Genomic DNA, 19,061 nt, shown 5'->3' on the forward strand with positions numbered 1-19,061 from the left:
TTATAAAGTCTTCCACGTGTAAATAGTTTTTGGCAGCTACTATTAATGTTAGCGCAGTTCACTATACATATACTGAACTGTACGTTGATTTGGTATTGGTGAGACAAAGCAAAAGGTTAAAATCTAAATAATGGTGTTATTAATAGATATTTTAAAAGACATAGCTATTACTAGATGATCAGAAAGGAAAATCGTGATGCACTAATAATACATGGACATAAAAAACTTAAAACAACATTAGTCCATACATAAAGTTCATTTAAGTGAAAATAGGAGGAGGAGGGAGTATTAAGTATGTTCACCGACTTGAGCTATTTATAAAAATAATAATAAAGGTGGGGTGGAAAATAAATAAATAATAAAAAGTGCCCACGGTGCATTACCTAATATTCTTACAGAAGTCTTACACATCTATATGAAGGTTAAATTACTACAAATTGTATTGTGAGAGAATCAGCATGGTGTATTGTTTAAAGAGCTAGATCTGTAAAAAGTAAATCCACAATCAAATTCTTGCTTAGGATAGTATGGTTGGGATGTGTTAAGCAACCCATTTTTTGCAGGGTGGTAAATTGCTGCATGCTATTTGGAGCTGCCTGGAGAAAAGATGGATATAATTGTGAGAACCATTTAAATGTCTAGTGAAGAGAAGGGTTTTGGATTTTCCACTTGTACTTGTTAGGGTTATGTCTTTTTCTTTCCCATAGATTAATGGTGCAATGCAGAAAGCCTCTAAAGGTCTCGGATGATTTGGTGCAGCAGTACCAGAGCAAGAACCAATATCTAGCAGCTATGGTAGCTGACCAGGAGCTTGAAATGGACCCTTATGCATTTGTCGATGGAGATGAAGAGTTCCCATTTCCCGATAAAAAGGATAGGCCAAACAGTGACAGAGAAGTTGGGAAAAAACATAAGGTAAGTGAAAAAAAAATCAAGGTATAAACTAGTACAGCAAGCATTAATCTCAGGGGTCTAGGATTTTTTTCTGGAATGTTTTAATGTGGTGGATTACGCACAACAGGAGCACAATGTCTGTACAACTAATTCTGTGTCCCAGTGGAAAAGTGGGCTAAGATTTCTTTAGAATTTCAAGGTTTTCTTAAAAATATAAATTGTGATAGGGCATAGGCATCTGCCTTCAAGGAGTGAAGTTCTGCCAGATATGCCTTGGGTTTTTAGACCCATTTAAAGTAGTTATTTATATCCCAGGACAAAAAAACCCCATAGCAATCCAGGAAGATTTTGATAACTACACATTTCTTCTGGATTATGTTTCTGCTGGCTAGAAGCTTTTTTCCTGAAACAACGGTGTTCCAGTGTTTTCTGCTTAGATCTGTCCATGGACCTCCTTTTGAAACAGTTCTGGGGAGTGAGGATAGCTCAATAATAAAGCACAGGCTTTGCATGCTGAAGATTCCCAGGATCAATCATATCTTAAGTGGAAAGGATCTAGTAAAAGATGCTGGAGAATGCTTCTGCTGAGACCCTGGATTGGTTAATTGATTGACTGATTATGTGCCATCAAGTTGGTGTCGACTCCTGGTGACCACGTAAATAGATTTTCTCCTTGCTGGTCTGTCCCTAACTGAGTCTTTCAGGTCTTCCAACAGTGCATTCATCACCACTGTAACTGAGCCCATCTGCCTTACTGCTGGTGATCCTCTTCTTGTCTTTCCCTCCATCTTTCTCAGCATTTAGAGCCTTCTCCAGAGAGCTAGGACTTTGCATAATGTGTCCAAAAATAGGTTACTTTGTGCCTGGTCATTCGTGTCTGGAATGAGAACTGTAGGTTGATTTGTTCAGTGATCCATTTGTTTGTTTTCTTGGCTGTCTGTGATACTCTCAGGAGTCTTCTTCCGCACCAAATTTCAAAAACATCAGTACTCTTTCTATCCTGCTTCTTCAAGGTCCAACTTTTGCTTCCATAGAGTGTCACAGGGAATGCCATTATTCACACTATTCTGCTCTTTGTAGCTGTAGAGTCATCATGGCATCTGAGTATCTTTTCCAAGGCCTTCCTACCAGGTGCTAGTCTGTGGTGTATTTCTTGATTGCTTGTTCCTTTACTGTTGTTAGTCGATCTAAAAAGCAGAAGCCCTCCACCGCTTCTTCACTGTCACTTCTAAGGCTGGTTGTTGTGCTCGTCATTAGTTTGATCTTCATTGTATTTAATTTTAGTCCCATTTGTTCACTGTGCTTCTTGACTTTTATTACCAGAGCTTGCGGGTCCTTTGCATTTTTGGCTATCAGAGTAGTGTCAACTCATCAGCATAGCACAGATAATTGATGTTTCTTCCTCCAGTTTTAAAACCCCACTCATCTTCTTCCAATCCAGATTCCTTTAACGTGTATTCAGCGTGTAAACTGAATAAATAAAGGGAGAGTACACAGCCTTATCTCACTCTTTTGCCAATCTGGAGCCAGTCTGTTTCGCTGCATTCTGTCTGTATTGTAGCTTCCTGACCTGTATACATACAGGTTTCTCATAAGGACAATGAAATGTTCTGCGATTCTCATTTTTTCTAGGCACATTCTGCAGCTTCGCATGATTGGCACAACTGAAGGTCTTTCTACGATCAATGAAGGCCATACTGACTTCTTTTTGGCATTCTTTGGCTTTCTTAATTATCCAGTGTGCATCAGCAATGATGTATTGTGTTCATTGGCCTTTTCTAAAGCTTGCTTGAATATCTGGCATCTCATTCCATGTAGGGCTCCAACCTGCATTGGATGATCCCAAGCGTTATTTTGCAGGCAAGTGAAATTAAGGATATTATATGATAATTTTCTCCTTTTTTGGCGGGGGCGGGTATTGGAAGGTAGCTTGACCTTTTCCAATTGGTTGGCCGCTGTGTTCTTTTCCAGCTTGCTAGAACCTTGACTGATGCTTCTTCTGTTGCTTGCCATATTTCAGTGGGCATTCCATCTCTTCCTGTAGCCTTCTGACTTGGTAATGACCAGAGTGCTGAGCTAACTTCATCTTCTAGTACTAGAGGTTCTTGTTAAGTAGGGAGTATCTTTTAAGAAATCTTGGATGTTGACATCTCTACTGTGCAGTGTTTTAGTGTACTTCTTCCATCTTTGTTTGACCCTGGATGGTCGCTGCTAATCAGAATAGACAGTACTGGGACGGATAGGCTAATCGTTTGACCAGGGTCATGGCGGATGTGTTCCACAAATGTCTCTCAGTCAGAATGCAGTCATTCTTCATGCTGAATTTGCTCTAACTGGCAATGATAGCTTGTCAAAGAAGAAGAAGAAAAATCTTACTCGGGTTTTGGATGTTGTTGTGCACAAAATATCTTACGGAGTAGCTTTGGTGGTCTGGGATTTGCTTTTTACTTCTCTGTCCCTTTTGCTTTGAAGGCATAGCTCAGAGAGTAGAGCGCAGAGATCTTAATTTGTCTCCGAGCATCTTTATGTAAAAGGATCTTGGTGCAGCAGCTCTATCAAGGGAAGCAACTGCCAGTGAAAGAGGCAGTGCTCAGCTAAGTAGTCTGTCTCAGTGGATGGCGGGATCTAGTTGTTTGTAGGCCTGTTCACATGTCCTTATTCACATGCGCTGCTGACTGCTGCCTTTTTCACAGCCTGAAGATGGAACACCCAGTGTTGGGGAAGATGCAATGTCACTTTTCAGCCCTTCAGTCAAACAAGGTAAAATGTCTTAGTTTTAAAAAAGTGTTCAGTTGGCTCATTTTTGAAAATCTGTTAAAAGAAATGCATTAGTTTATTTGATAGCAGAGCCTGTAATGGAATGCTGTCATTCAGATAATGGCTTTAACCTGCCTCACTCTGTTTGGGTGAAATTGGACAGAATCAGGTGTGATACTGGAAGGAGTGCCTCTGCCCTGTATCAGCGGGGCTGGAAAGACTCCCCTTGTTGCGACTGTGGTGCCGATATGCCAACTATTAAACACCTTGGGCAAGACTGCTCACGATGTGCGTTCGCCGGCTCCTTAGAAGATCTGCAGGAAGCAACACCAGAAGCGATCGCCTGGATAGCTGAACTGGACATCCATTTATGAGCCTACTGCTTTTGGGGGGAGATGGGCGCTGATCAAATCTGATAAATAAATAATAAAATAAATACTGCTGTATCCCTGCAAAAGTTTTATATATAATTGTGTGGACTGTGTGTACATATTTGCCTTTTCTCTTGTCACGTGCTCATCATATCCTATCTGTGTATTCATATTCATTCAGATAATAATGCCTTATGGTGGAGCTCTGACCTTTCTCTTCTTTCAGCAATAGATGCTCAGCGTGTCCCGCCCCACAATCGTACGGCATCAACCAGTTTGTTCCATGAAAATGACCTGGTTGTCTCCTACACTGACCTTGACAATCTCTTCAACTCTGATGAAGATGAGCTAACAGTAAGTAGCTTTTTAAGGTTGGTAGTGTCATCCTGGTGTGATCGTGGTCATCTAGAAGCATAGCCTAGCTTCTCCCCCCTCTTTGGGGGGAGATGAGCGGCAATAGAAATTTGAATAACAAATAAATAAAACAGCACAGAGGGACTGCAGTATGGAATGTACCATAGTGTGCATTCTTATACAATGTACAATGGTGCCCATTTTGATTTTTGCAACTTCTGTGTCATTTCATCTAATTCTCTAAATGGACCATGTGCGTAAAACTGATGTTAACCTTTGCCTGTCGACTGTTGCTTGTAGTGCAGTGTGCTGATATCTTTCCTGTTGTGTTACAAAAGTATTGTGTAGTGTAGTCAGTTCGTGGGTGAGGTATGGAGGTTACAGGGGGAAGTTTCCTGTTGTGCAGCTCTGCAGCTGCAAGGCTTTATCTGGAAGGGGAAAACATTTTGGAAAAGGTTGCTATTAAAAGGTTACTAAATTGTAAGCTGTCTTCTTTATGTTTGGATTCTTTCCCCATTTCTGAGCCTGGAAACGTTAAGACGGATTCACGGATGTTTCGTTTTGTTTTTGTCTCTGTGTGTGTTTCACTTAATGACTTACTAAGTGATGTAAATACCATGGAAAGATAGCTCATCAAATCATTTCAAAGGAAACAGTTTGTACAGTGAGTTTCATCACAGTTGCTAAGAGTGACACATACGCAATTGGGCAAGTATCTCCCTACATCACTCTTCGTCAGTGAAGTTGGCGCTGCTGAGAAGAAACCATTCCCTCAGAACAATGTTTCTCAGCCTTAGCGACTTTAAGGTGTGTAGACTTCATCTCCCAGAATCCTGGGGAATTTGGGGAGTTGAAGTCCACATGTCTTAAAGTTGCTGAGGTTGAGAAACAAAGATGGGGAATTCTCGGAGTTGAAGTCCACACATCTTAAAGTCACCAAGGCTGAGAAACACTGCCTTAGATGATCCACTGAGTTACTGCTTCAGTGGTATAGTACCCAGTGTCACACTGCCCTCCCCACCTCTTACTCAATGAAGTGGGTGGTGGTGGTGGTGGTGGTGATGGTGATGAATCTTCTCTCTGTTTTCCCCTCAAATTTAATGGCTATGTGGAAACGGTTGCCCAGATGTTGTCAATGGAACATATGCAGATAATTGAAGCTTTTACTCTATGATGTGATTTGGATGGGATTCTGTTTTATTGGCTCAGCTGTTTGCTTGTATTTTAAAAAGATGGTTATTTATTTTACAATTCCTTTTTTATTTGTGCAGAGTTATAATTTGGAACTTACGCCATTGGGGCATTTTTTCTTTCTTTCTTTCTTTCTTTCCTAGCCGGGATCTAAAAGAATGCTGAATGGAACAGATGACAAATCTAGTTGCAAAGAGTCAAAAGCTGGAAACTTGGACCCATTGTCATGCATAAGTTAGTTGCTTTTTTCTACTGTCACAATATTTCTAGTGTTATCTTTGTGGTTTGATAATGAGAAACTTTATCATGGAAGTGTATACACTACCAGCTAAAATGAAAATGAATCAGAAATGTTCCAATTAGTTGGCACATGTCAAGTTGCTTGTAAAAATGCTGCTTTAGAACAACTTTCTCATATTGGCAGGAAATTATGAAGGTCGCAGTCCAACTGAGCTAGAGGGCACCACAATGGGGAAATCTAGCCCAGGTTATAAAGCACCTAAACACAAAGAAAATAGACTTTTTAAACATCTAAGGAGTCAATTCCAGATAAAACCTTGCTGAACGGTCAAAGAACAATCAACAGGTTCATATGGAGTGGGGAAAAAGCAAGATTAAGAGTCAAAATTTTGCAAGACTCGAAAGGAAGAGGTGGACTTGCATTTCCTAACCTTTAATTATAACATCGAGCAAGCTGTCGCTCATGGATAAGAATGGATAAAAATCTCCAAAAAGTAGTTGTCTTAGCCAGTGGATTTCATAGGTACTTAAAAGAAACAAAAGAATTTGATGGGACATATTATGAGGCAAAGTTTGTTAAACATTTGGAATCTTCTGAGAATAAGGATAAGTCTGGTGATTTTACCATTAGCATCGCCATCAAATGCTTTTTACTTCAAGGATAACTACAGTAAGTTTTAGGTACATATGCTAATATGGTCCATTCAGACTCAAAAAACAGACTAAGGCCACAGCAAGATTTGCTAAATGAAGATAGGAATTTACAATAGTTAACGTATTTAAAAATTTCTGGAAGAATAACAAATGACCTCAAGACACAAGGACAGGCCCTGAGAATGCAAGGCACTTATGGAGAGTCAAGATCATTTATTGAGATGTATTTATAAATTGTTATTGAAATATGACATGGAGATGGAGCAAATTAAAAATTGCATGATAAAGTGGATGCAAAACTTCAAGGAAGTAATTACAGTAGAACGATGGGAAGACATACAGAAAGATCAATAAAATTCACTCAAGCTATAAATTGAGGGAAAGTAGGTATAAAATATTTCATAGATGGTATATAACTCCATTAAGGATTGCCAAAATGGACAAATCATCTATTATAAATGTTGGAAATGCCATAATAGAGAAGGAACATTTTACCACATGTGGTTGTGCAAAAAAACTCAAAACATATTTGGAAGGAAATAACATCAAAATATTCAAAAATTCGGACTGAAACCACAAATAATTCTTATTAGGAGTAATTCCGGAATATATAAATGAAAAATATTATAATTTACTAAAACATATGGTGACAGCAGCCAGAATAAATTTGGCACAACACTGAAAAAGTGAAATTTTGTCGATGATACAAGATTGGGAGACCAACTTTGGAGAATAGGCGGCAGCGGCAAAACTAACAGTATATATCCATAACAGAAGTTTAACTAAATTTAAGCAGAAATGGCTCACAGCAAAGCAAATTTAGACATTTAGGATATGGCTTCTAGAGTTTAAAAAAAAAATTAAAATGACATAATGAAATGATTTAAACAGATATAAGCAACAGTCTCCAATGTTGAATGTTCAGTGCAACAGGCAAATATTCAAGTAGTGGTTACTGGTTAGGGAAAATGGAAGGGAAGGGGAGGAAGCTTCCTTCATAATGTTTTTATCGCGTTTCATTTTTGCTTTCTGTATCATTATTCTTGATTTCTGTGCAATTTTTGGTCAAGCTTATGTAACAATTCTTTTTAAAAGATATGTAGGTGTTTCTCAGGTTTATTCTGGTGGTCCCAGTAGAGGTGAGAGAGTACTATTACAGGTTTCTGGAATTAAATGCTATTACTGATCTAGCCTGCAGATTGGCTACATGTAACCATTGGAAGATGAAGAAGCCCTGAAAAGCCCAATTCAAAAAATGTCTGTGTTTTGGCTTTGCAAAAATCTCTAGAAGATTAATATATCTTAATAGGCCTCTGGGTCCTTTAGACATGTGAATTAAGAGTAGAACATGCAGAACGGTGATTTTGTGATAGATGAGAGCAACTGCATTGTTTCAGTAGCCCGACATGTGGAAGGAAAAATAAAATATTAAAAACCATCTTAAACTTGAATCTAAACCAGGTACAGCCGATCTTCATAAAATGTATCCCACACCACCATCCTTGGAGCAACACATTATGGGGTTTTCTCCCATGAATATGAACAACAAGGAATATGGCAGCATGGACACCACACCTGGAGGAACTATCCTAGAAGGAAATGGTGCTACTACTGGCATTCAGTTCAGGATTGAGGTGGATGAGGGATTCTGTAGTCCAAAACCTACAGAAATAAAGGTATGGGAATTCCTCTGGATATCACAGTTCTTGAATTTTAGTTGTGTTGTCTAATTTTGATTTATCTTCAAAAATGATAGGGGAGGACTTTTTATATATCCTTGCTGTTAAAAGTCGGAAGTCACATCTTTCCGTAAATTTGAAAAAAATTCTCTTGTGTTTTCACATCTTTTTAGTTTTTCTTCTGGGGTTTTTTTTTTTTGGTAGTTTTTTGTTTTTTTGTAGCTTTTATCTTTGTCTTGAAACTTAGTAAAATTCTTATAAAAAATACTGAAAGAGGAGGACAATTTAATAGTTTCTTGGTTTGGGCTTGTTAGAGATAATGCTTTTCTGAATTGTATTTTTCTCCTCAAAGAGCCAGTACAGTTCATTTTAATACTTCTAATTTTGTTCTCATGGAATTCAGTTTGTTTTTTCCCCCTACCACCTATCATTATGAGGTTATTCATAGTTTTATTTTGGTGCACGGTGAAATGGACTGTTAGCTGTTCATTAGCTGTGGCAACAGCTTGTTTGATGACCTCTTGACTTTTTCAGCCCTGCATTCAAATTAAGTATTGACTTATACGTGTTTCTGTTTGTATGTCAGGTGAATGCATTTTGCATGCAGGAGATTCCTTGGCAATGGGGAAAAACAGTCTTTGCCACCATTGCCACAAACAATAGCTCCAATGTTACGTAAACTCAGATATGGGCCAATTTTTCTTCCACTTGTATCCTATTTTTCCAGTAGCTTCATATCCAGGATGAGACAACTGAGCTTTAAAATAGACTGTTTCACATTTAAAATTTAAATCCATGAGTCCTCCTTTTTAAACTTCCCATGTATCACTCTTGGTTTATGTTCTTCCTGGTTTGGGTTTCAGGATTACTCCTATGTTTATAAGCCCGAGAACAGTCAGGCTTTCCTGGGATGCTCCATGTTTGCACCATTGAAGACTCTCCCAAGCCACTATCTCCCTGCCATCAAACTGCCAGAGGAGTGCATTTATCGCCAGAGCTGGACCGTTGGCAAGCTGGATTTGCTTCCGCCAGGACCCACAATGCCATTCATTAAAGAGGGGTAAGTGTTTCCTTACGATGTGATAGTAAAAGGAGTTTAAGGGAAGATTTCATGTGCATCTTCTGATAAATGTGTTGGCCCGCGAGCATGGCTATGTTTTACAGAATTCAGATGCATTTCAGCAGGGATTATGTAGGAGAAAGATCATCCTAGGTTGGTTAAAAGTCCAGCATTCCTTTGAATAAAACAGTGTTCAGGTGGAAAGCCTGTTCTCTAAATAATTCACATTTATGTTAAACCATAATTTAACACTGGTTAGCTTTTTCTCCATTTAAACGTTGTTATTAAAAAGGCTATGTAACAGGTGTACAATCTGACTCCAGCATAATGGTATCTGGGGGGTACTTAATAGTATAAATTTAATTTTAATAAGCCATGAAGAATATTAAAAGTAAATACAAACCAGGGATTCCTCTATACCTCTGGCAGTCTGATAGTGCTGGGTATGTGGAGTGTGTGTGTGTGTGTGTTCCAGTACTTTTTTATTTATAGAAAAAAAAAAGCATGTGAACGTTATATTCCATTGAAAAAAGATCCTTAATAAATTACGAGGACTCCAATCAATGTTTGAGAGTGATTAATTCTTTTTAACAACCACCACCAATAATAATTTTTTTCTCTTATCAGAGTAGTGCACAAAGCACTAAAAATACATCACTGTCAAATTAAAAGACATCCGAGAAAAAGCTAATGGAAAATACATATATTAAGCAATTTTAAGAGACCAAGGAGGTGTGGAATCATTGGAATTATTGCATTGCTTCCACCTTCTTGCTGGTTACACTCTTTGTAATGATGCCTTGATTCCAACTGAAGCGAATATTTGTAGCTCAGCGTTGAACTGTGGAGTCCCTGGTGCTCTCTGAGCCTTGTTGTTCTCCTGCAGACGTTTCATTGCCCGACTAGGCAACACCTTCAGTGCGAAGAGGGAGTGGGCCTTGCTCTCTGCTTACATACCGGGGCTTGCCCTGCTTGTGTTGCGGGGGGGGTGTCGTTCTCTCCCTGGGAGTTCTTTGATTGGGCTGTTGTTTGCTGCTTGGTTGATTGACTGAGTTAATAGTTCCTTGATTAGGGGGTATTGTGATGCCTTGATTATTACGCATGCATTTGGTCTAAAACATACTGTTTGAAAGTCTTGAATAAAACCTTTTCCCATCCTTTTCTAGGGATGGGAGCACTATTGATCAAGAGTATGGCCCTGCCTACACTCCACAGACACATACTCCTTTTGGTATGCCACCCAGCAGTGCCCCCCCAAGCAACAGCGGAGCAGGTATCCTTCCTTCACCTTCTACCCCTCGCTTTCCAACTCCTCGAACACCAAGGACGCCTCGGACTCCCCGCGGGGCGGGTGGGCCAGCAAGTGCACAAGGCTCTGTCAAGTACGAGAATTCAGATTTGTATTCACCAGCTTCTACACCGTCGACATGCAGACCCTTAAATTCTGTTGAGCCAGCGACAGTTCCTTCAATTCCTGAGGCGCACAGCCTCTATGTGAACCTCATCCTGTCCGAATCAGTGATGAATCTCTTCAAAGACTGTAACTTTGACAGCTGTTGCATCTGTGTCTGCAACATGAACATCAAAGGTGCTGATGTTGGAGTTTACATTCCAGACCCAACGCAGGAAGCCCAGTACAGGTGTACCTGTGGTTTCAGTGCAGTTATGAACCGAAAATTTGGCAACAGCTCTGGATTGTTCCTTGAGGATGAGTTGGACATCTTAGGCCGCAACTCGGAATGTGGCAAAGAAGCAGAGAAGCGCTTTGAAGCCCTTCGCGCTGGTTCTGTCGAGCATAGTGGAGGTTTGAAGGAGTCAGACAGGCTTCCCGATGAGCTGATCCTTTTGCTGCAAGACCAGTGCACCAACTTGTTTTCACCATTTGGAGCAGCAGATCAAGACCCCTTGCCCAAAGTTGGCGCTGCTGGCAATCCAGTGCGTGCTGAGGAGAGAGATTGTTGCTATGACTGCTATCTTGCATTGGAACATGGGCGCCAGTTTATGGACAACATGTCAGGAGGGAAGGTTGATGAAGCTCTTGTGAAAAGTACTTGTTTGCATCACTGGTCAAAACGAAACGGTGAGTGCTTCCGTTTGCTGATGGATCAAAAGAACGCTTTTAATCATCTCATGTAAAACGTGGACTTAAAATTGAATCGTTGGTTGGCAAGGAATGGCAAAGAAACGATAACTTGCTTATCTGTCCTAATTATCTAGAATGACCTGTTCATCCCCGAGTTTGAGGATTTTGCTTTTAAGTGAATAGAGACAAGAACAGCAGAAAACCTACTATGGAGCATAGGAAGAACTTGTCTCAGATGGTAGGAGAGGTATGGAAGGTTTAGTTAGATGTGGAGTCATTTATACTTTTCATGTTTTTTAAAAATACAATATTTATGTTTAAATAGAAAACCAGTTTGGTGTTATAAAGCGTTACTGGCACCAAGAAGACTTGGTTCAAACCCATCTGCAGCCACAGGAGCTCCCTGCGTGACTTGGGGCCCACCGTTCTCCCCCGGCCCAGCGTAGCTCACAGAGTTGTTACTCTGGGGGTGCAAGGAGTGTTACACACGCCACCTTGAGCTCCTGAAGGAAAACTCAGATACATATCTAATAAAATATTTATAAACAGCCCTAAGTAATTCTTGGAGTGTGATAAAATCAATATAAAGCAATAAAGTAAAACCTAATAAAAACAATCCAGATTAAAAACAAATACAAGCTGATGCTATCACTGAATTGCAAAGCAAGTCAGGAGAGGAAACTGCGAACACCTGGAGTAGAGCATAGGCGTGATTTGCTACTGAAGTTCATGCCAGCAATTTAGCGGTTGCGTTCTGCAGCCTCTGTGTCATAAAGAGCACACTGAACAATTACAGTCATCTGTGGCATCTCAGTGGGAAGCCACCACTTCATAAACCACAGCGGTCTAGTTTGGGAACGGTTAGAGCTGGTTAGCCTACTGAGTTGGCTAAAAAAAAAAAACTTTAGGCTACTTGGCACCCCAGTGACAAAGAGGAATGCCTGCTATTGTAACATTGCCCAGGGCAGAATACTTAATCACCTTCAAGATTTGGGATCCTTCAGTCTGCAGCATCTCTGTGCCAGTATGCAGTTTGAGTTTGCCAGCCCGCATTCAGTCCATTACAGCTTTGAGGAACTAGTCGGGCATTAGTTGGTATAGATCCTGTATAGACTCCAGTTAGCACCATCTGAATAACATGCTAAATTGGTAGCCATCGTTGCTCAGAATTGATGTAAGCCTTCCAAAACAAAACACTCCGTTAAAGAGCAGTCCTGCCCACTCCTGTCAACAGCCAAGGGGAAGTGGGGGAAGTGTTTTTTATTTGGAAGAAATTCCTGTGATGGGATAGCAGGCCTGCAGTAGAGATCCTGGTTTGATCCTGGAAATTTCCACGGGGATGTTTTTGAGAGCGGTAGGGGCTGCATTGTAGTCAGCCAGGGATGGTCTTGGGTCTGCTGGTTAGATATTTTCCTCTCTGTTCCAACCTGTGGAAACTGACGGAGTTTAGAAGCAGGTCATCGCGACAAGTCGTGACTCCGTGGTACCCGAGTGAGTTAGCTTTAAATAGACTGAGGAGAGGGCTAGGATAACTTTCTATGGGTGTCTGAAACAGTGTCATGCAGGAAAAGGCCAAGATCTGTTCCCTGTCATTCTGGAGGGTACAGAATAAGGGGTTTATTTATCAAACCGGAAGGCATAATTCTCTTGAAGATTAAGAAAAGATTACTTACAAGAAGAACTGTTTGATAGTGACACCAACTGTCCGTGAGATGTTGATCTTTAAATCGGAGTCCTTCATTTATTTGTCTGCGTGTTACGTTTGGGAAGAAGTCGAATTCTAAAGCTGAAAATGCCCCCTTCCTGCTCCTTAACGCTGCGGGTCTTAAAAGTTACAAGGCCTGGCCTTCAGAAACGTAGCTGTTAACAATTAAGGGCAGTGGCCGGTCCTCCGCTTCCCAATTCATCTGAATTCGCTTTTGTTCTTCCAGTTGTGGACGTGAGCATGCAGTGTTCTCAGGACGTACTTCGCATGCTGCTCTCGCTCCAACCAGTTCTTCAGGATGCCATTCAGAAAAAACGAACTGTTCGATCTTGGGGTGTGCAGGGGCCTCTCACGTGGCAACAGTTCCATAAAATGGCTGGACGAGGCTCTTACGGTAAATGCTGTCTGTGGAACATGGCTTCCCTTTAACCGACTGGGCGCTGAGTGTCTGTTTTAAACCATCTTAGTGTTTTATTTGTGGAGAAAAACCATTTCTAAAATAGTTTAAATGGTAGGTACAGAACCATGGCGAGGTATTGGACATGAAAACTGCCCAGGGTTGTGAGAATGGGAGGCATATAAATGTGACAGATACTGTACATTGAAGGAAGTGGCCACAGGACTGTAATGTTGTGTGGCCGCCTCAGAATATAATACAATCGACCAGGCCGTCTTCGTACATTGTGGCAAAACCACAGTTTGCCCATCAAATAATTGCCTGCCTGATTCAGGCAAACCATGGGCATTTCCAGTTTTTTTTTCTTCCTTTTATAACTGCCAAGTCCAAACCATGAGGCACATTGTGGCTAAAAGTAAATCTGGATTGCCTCGTTAGAACAGTTTGGCAAATTTAGCTTTTGGCAATCAAATCCGTAAGTATGGACGTCCACGGAGGAGGTAAAGGAGGGTGTCTGCATTTCAGATGACAGGGACGGGACAACATGAGGCAAACACCACGACCCGCATACTTGCAGATGCTGGGACTCAGGTTGGTTGTGGCATTAGCGTTACGCCGTTGTGGGTGGTGGTTTTGGTGTCACTGCAGTTTACTGCAGATGCTTCTGCCAGCCACTGTAGGAGTCTGAATCTGCAACATGCTTCTGTGACCTTTGATTTGGGTGACTGAGCTTGTGTGTGGGTGTGGGTGTTCGTTCCCCTCTGAACTTGTTTAATTATTCAGGATCTCTCTTCTGGAGAGAAAACTCCTTGCAGTCTGGGACATTGATTCCATTACTAGAACTGTTTTCCTACTAAGTCTTCATTGGGTTGTTTTCAGTTTCTGGGAGGGTTCAGCTAACTTGGTCAATGTCAGAAGTGGCCTAGGGTTATATAATAAAATTCCCCTCTCACCCCTATGGGTGGTCTGTGTCTTCCTCAACCTCGGGTCCTCCACCAGAGGCCTGGGAGTTTGAGGGTTCTGCGCAGGATCTCAGCTGTTCCCAGCCCTGCGCTCTTCTGGACAGAGAGCTCCGATGTTGCTCCTGGGATCTGCTGGAGCCCCTCTCCCAGCTTGGGAGTCACAGCCCCGAGTGCTCCCACCACCACTGGGACCGCTTTGGCCTTCACTTCCCGCATCCTCTCTAGTTCCTCCTTCAGGCCCTGGTCCTTCTCCAGCTTCTCATCCTCCTCCTCCCTGATGTTGCTCTCACTTGGCACCGCTACATCTGTCACCACCGCTGTCTTCTGGTCCTTGTCTACCACCACGATGTCTGGTTGACTGGCCAGTACCTGCCTGTCCGCCTGGATCTGGACATCCCGCAGGACCTTAGCCCTGTCATTCTCCACGACAAACATACCTGCATGCATACATAATTCAAATTTCGTCACCTCCCGTCTCACTCAGAGAGCAACTCTGGGTGGTTTACAATAAAGCTAAAATAAATACAGGTTAAAATAAAACAAAACAGTATTCTTAAATAAGAGTATAAATACAAATATAAAATCCAAGATGGGGATGTTAAAAAGTTCTTATATAAATTCATGTAATCCACGGGGGCCTCTTCAAGTTCAGTAACTCCTATGTTCTTGGAGAAGGGGTGGATAGCCGCGTCAGTCTGTGACATTCTCAGGACCTAATGGGGAAAAAATCTACTGTTTTCTCGTCCAGGAACTGATGAGTCTCCAGAACCACTGCCCATTCCAACTTTCTTGTTGGGGTACGATTATGACTTCTTGGTGCTGTCGCCGTTTGCCTTACCATACTGGGAGAGGCTGATGCTGGAACCCTACGGATCTCAGAGGGACATTGCCTACGTTGTGGTGTGTCCGGAGAACGAAGCCCTGCTGAACGGCGCGAAGACCTTCTTTCGGGATCTGACTGCAATATATGAGGTTAGGAGTTTAAGGGCAGTTCTTTGAGTTGTAGGGCCCCCGCCCCCACCCCCAGTGATCATTCATCAACTCTGCATTCCAGCTGTCGCTGAGAAGTCCTGCCGGCCGGCCGTATCTGAACAAAGCAACTAAAATGGATGGTCGAGTAAGATAAAAGCCGCCTCTGGTTTTTCTTCTGAAGATGCCATCATGTGGTTAACCTTTGTACTGCCCTCCTGCAGTACAGCAGCACATCTTGTAATGTAGGGTTGCTGAACTCTCTGTGTTTTCCAAAAGGCTGTTCCATCCTTGATGGGAAGGCTTCATCTCTCCTTTCCCTGCGTTATATACGTCATTTTAAAATGTTCTGGACCCCTCCCTGGTAGTTCCTGCCCCAGCTTATTAGCCAGTCATCTTGTTAAAGCCTTTGGGCTCCACGTGAGAGTCACAATACAGTGTTTTTCCCGGGTTTATTAAGGATGGGGGGGGAAGATAGTTTGATTCGATCTTGTTTTACAGTGCTGGGCATGACACATGCTGTTTATCTGTTACATTAACTAGCATCCTAATGGTTGGGATCACACAACTTCTAATTTAATTACTGAATTAACCTATTTCCTGGGTTTGCTGGACACACTGGATTATGAACTAACCAAACAGGCTGAGGTTTTGAACACCGTGTGGCAATAAGACAAACCAGCTTAAGCAAGCAAGCATAATATGGGTTGCCCATGGGCAGCTGCTAGGTCTCCAAGTCATCTGGTCAAGTATATTGTGTGAATCCAGCCGATGTGTGTAGTGAAAAGATTCTGGCTTGCAAAATTTTAGCTTTTAAAAGTGTCGTGAGAACACTGCTGTTTTTGTGAAGTATATTATTACTTTTTTAAAGTAAGGTTGTATCCAAAACGCATTCAAATTTGAAAGGTTATATGTACTCACAGCTGAGAGGCAAAATATATAGTGTACTACATCTTGTTCTATAAGTGTGGTAACTCCTTAAATACAATTTAAAATTATGTCAGCCAGCTTTCTTTATCTTATGTCCTTCAGACAAGTTCCAAAATTCCTAAGAAGTTGTCTGTGCAATTCTGGGAATTGTTACCCCAATAAATCTGGAAAGGACCATATTACAGTCTAAACGTTTGTGGAGTAGAATTTGCTTCATTTGCATATTTTGAATTTGTGATGGCTTATTTCATGATTACTCCACTGATCTTGGAAGATGTCAACATAATTTTCAGTGACTGGAAACCCCTTGTGGATTTTTTGCTGAAAAAAAGAGAAAAATGAACTTGTGATTTATGGGTTTGAAGATTAGAAAGGGTAGTTTATGGAAAGAAGGAAATTATGATGTAACCGTAGAGAGGGTAAAATATAAATGCTCCCCTGTCAAAAAGATCAGAAGCCGCTTCCTTATAAGCTTTTCTATTTCTACTTTTTCTATTTCTTTTTTTTTACTTACTATTCTTCCTTATTTTTTGTTTCTTTTTTAATATTTGTATTGTTTTTCTTGTTAAAAATTTCTTCAATAAAAATTATATTTAAAAAAAGATGTCAGCATAATTTTGAGCGTTTGATACAGTATCCTAGCATAACTTTTTGCGGGATTATCATGACTTTTTCTAACATACCCTTGGTCTAAATTATACCCTGCCAAAAGGACATTCAGTCAAAGAGAGCTGTGGTACATCTATCACGTTTATTTACCATGCATGCCAGTGAAGGGACAAAACAGAAAAAGTAACAAAATATAATTTGAAAGTGAGAGAGAAAGCACTTAGCATTAGAAACTATAATTTTTAAACCTAAATTACAACAATAGAACGTGATGCTTTATCTCAGTTGCAGAGGTCACTCGAAAACAAGCAACGAATGGCATTCAACTGCTACCAGAGTAAACTGGTACTTTTAAATTAACCTTCTTTGTTTGTTTGCCCACCTGCACTCCAACTTTTGGCATTCCTTGACAAGGGCAATAAGGGACCAAGAATTTGGTGATGGCTTAATTGGCAGAAATGTCACCTGTTTCCTGCTTATTCTGTATTCCCCGGCTTTTTTATATGCTCTGTGGATGACTTTGTCCTCGTGGGTTGGCCTCTTGAGTACACGTGCTGGAATCAGTCACCAGGGCTTTGCATTCACCGTGCTTCCCTCCTGCTTATGTTGTTCTGCAGTCCTGCAAACTTGGCTTGCATCGACCCATCTGCAAGCTGTTGCCTGACGGGATCATGAGAGTGGGATCCACTGCTTCAAACAAACTCTCCGGGAAGTCTGTGGCCGAGTGGTTCTCTCAGACAGCTCATGCCAACAAGGAATCGTTTTCTAGACTCAAGCTCTACGCTCAAGTCTGCAGATACGACCTGGGTATGGTTTCTGCCCCCCCCTTTTTTCCTAAAGCAGCACTGAAAAATAGGAGTCCTTGGAACAACGCTGAACGCTTTGTGATACTGGCCTTCGAAAATGCAAACTCATCCCTGCACTTGGGCGTGCAGTGTATCACTCTAGAATCCTGGGCCAATTATCCACATTATTTGACACACACCTTCTGCGTGTGACTTTTCTAGCAGCATTATGGAGAATGGCAATGGGCTGCTAGTCAGAAAAGCGCACTGCCCTCTTGTGTCCAGAACATGCCTTGCAACTCCAAGAGTGATACTTTACCACAGCCTAAGAGCTTTAGAAATCCTTCTGATTTCCAACTCCATGTCTGTTGTTGTTTTTTTCCATATCCTGCATGTCTGCCACAAAAATGCAAAGCTTTGCAGAGCATTTGGGGCTGTGTACCAAGGTGTCCAGGTAGCTCATGGGGAGTGGTGGGTGTTGCAGCTCACAGTTATAGGGGGATAAAATGGATGGGTTTGGAGAAGCTGTCCTTCACAAACAGGTGCCAATTCTGGAGACGGCTTTTTCTTTCCTGCAACATAAATTCTCACGCACCCTCAGCTTGGTGGGTACTTAATTTCAGGGAATACAAATAACACCCCGCTATGTCCAGTCGAGTCGGCAGAAACAAAACCACTGATTTCTGTGTGCCTTTTTCTGTTTCAAGGTCCTTATCTTGCTACACAGCCATTGGACAATTCCTTGCTTTCTCAGTCCAGCCTAGCTCCTCCCACCAGCCATCCTGCTTCCACTCAGCCTCAGATTGCAGGCAGCTCCACTCCATCATCCACCCCTTCGTCTGCCACCAGCAACGCCGTAACAGTGAATTCGAGCAGTGCCATCACTACTTCTGCCACCACTGCCAGCTCCACCCTGACCACAACTGCTGCTTCGTCCTCTTCTTCCAGCCAGGGCAGCGGGATGCCGGCCAGCAAGCCTTCTTCGTTTCCCCCTTTTGGCAGCGTGAACAATACGGCTGCTTCCTCTCTCCCCACCCAGCCCGCGGCGGTCCAGAATGGGCAGGCCGGGATACAGCAACAGCAGCAAGGGGCGGGGATGACTGGGGAAGCCTTGTCTGCCCCAGCACAGCCGCACCCGGAGGTTTCAGAAAGGTAATGTGTTGTTCAAAGTTTTTTAGGGGTTGCTTTTAAAACTTAGGTGCCTCCTGACTTTTCTTTGGGAAGTCCAGGGTTCTTACAGGTGTTCTTTCTTCCCGCTCCCAGTTTTAGTATTATCACGGTACAGCCCGGAATGGTGACTGGCTTAGCTTTGCCAAGTGCTCTTCGTGACCTCACAGGACTTTGAGCCGGAATGTTTGGTTGTAGCCCAAGCCTTCAGGGCAGGTTCACATTGCCTTGCCTATCCTTAAAATATGCTCAAC

At 41.9% G+C, this 19,061-nt stretch overlaps 1 protein-coding gene across 2 annotated transcripts in view; it reads left to right on the top strand.

Moving 5' to 3' along the window:
- Positions 1 to 19,061, top strand: part of MED13 (mediator complex subunit 13) — a 114,799-nt gene that overhangs the window by 82,559 nt on the left and 13,179 nt on the right. For both annotated transcript variants that reach the window (XM_063296326.1, XM_063296318.1), the window contains exons 10-20: positions 708 to 915; positions 3,588 to 3,654; positions 4,249 to 4,376; positions 5,711 to 5,801; positions 7,923 to 8,137; positions 9,004 to 9,200; positions 10,367 to 11,280; positions 13,215 to 13,382; positions 15,096 to 15,319; positions 17,473 to 17,662; positions 18,348 to 18,792. In XM_063296326.1, coding sequence (XP_063152396.1) covers positions 708 to 915; positions 3,588 to 3,654; positions 4,249 to 4,376; positions 5,711 to 5,801; positions 7,923 to 8,137; positions 9,004 to 9,200; positions 10,367 to 11,280; positions 13,215 to 13,382; positions 15,096 to 15,319; positions 17,473 to 17,662; positions 18,348 to 18,792 — 2,847 coding nt within the window. The remainder of the gene's footprint in view (positions 1 to 707; positions 916 to 3,587; positions 3,655 to 4,248; positions 4,377 to 5,710; positions 5,802 to 7,922; positions 8,138 to 9,003; positions 9,201 to 10,366; positions 11,281 to 13,214; positions 13,383 to 15,095; positions 15,320 to 17,472; positions 17,663 to 18,347; positions 18,793 to 19,061) is intronic.

The sequence above is a fragment of the Candoia aspera genome, chromosome 1 (assembly GCF_035149785.1).
Source record: "Candoia aspera isolate rCanAsp1 chromosome 1, rCanAsp1.hap2, whole genome shotgun sequence".
NCBI classification, from domain to species: Eukaryota; Metazoa; Chordata; class Lepidosauria; order Squamata; family Boidae; genus Candoia; species Candoia aspera.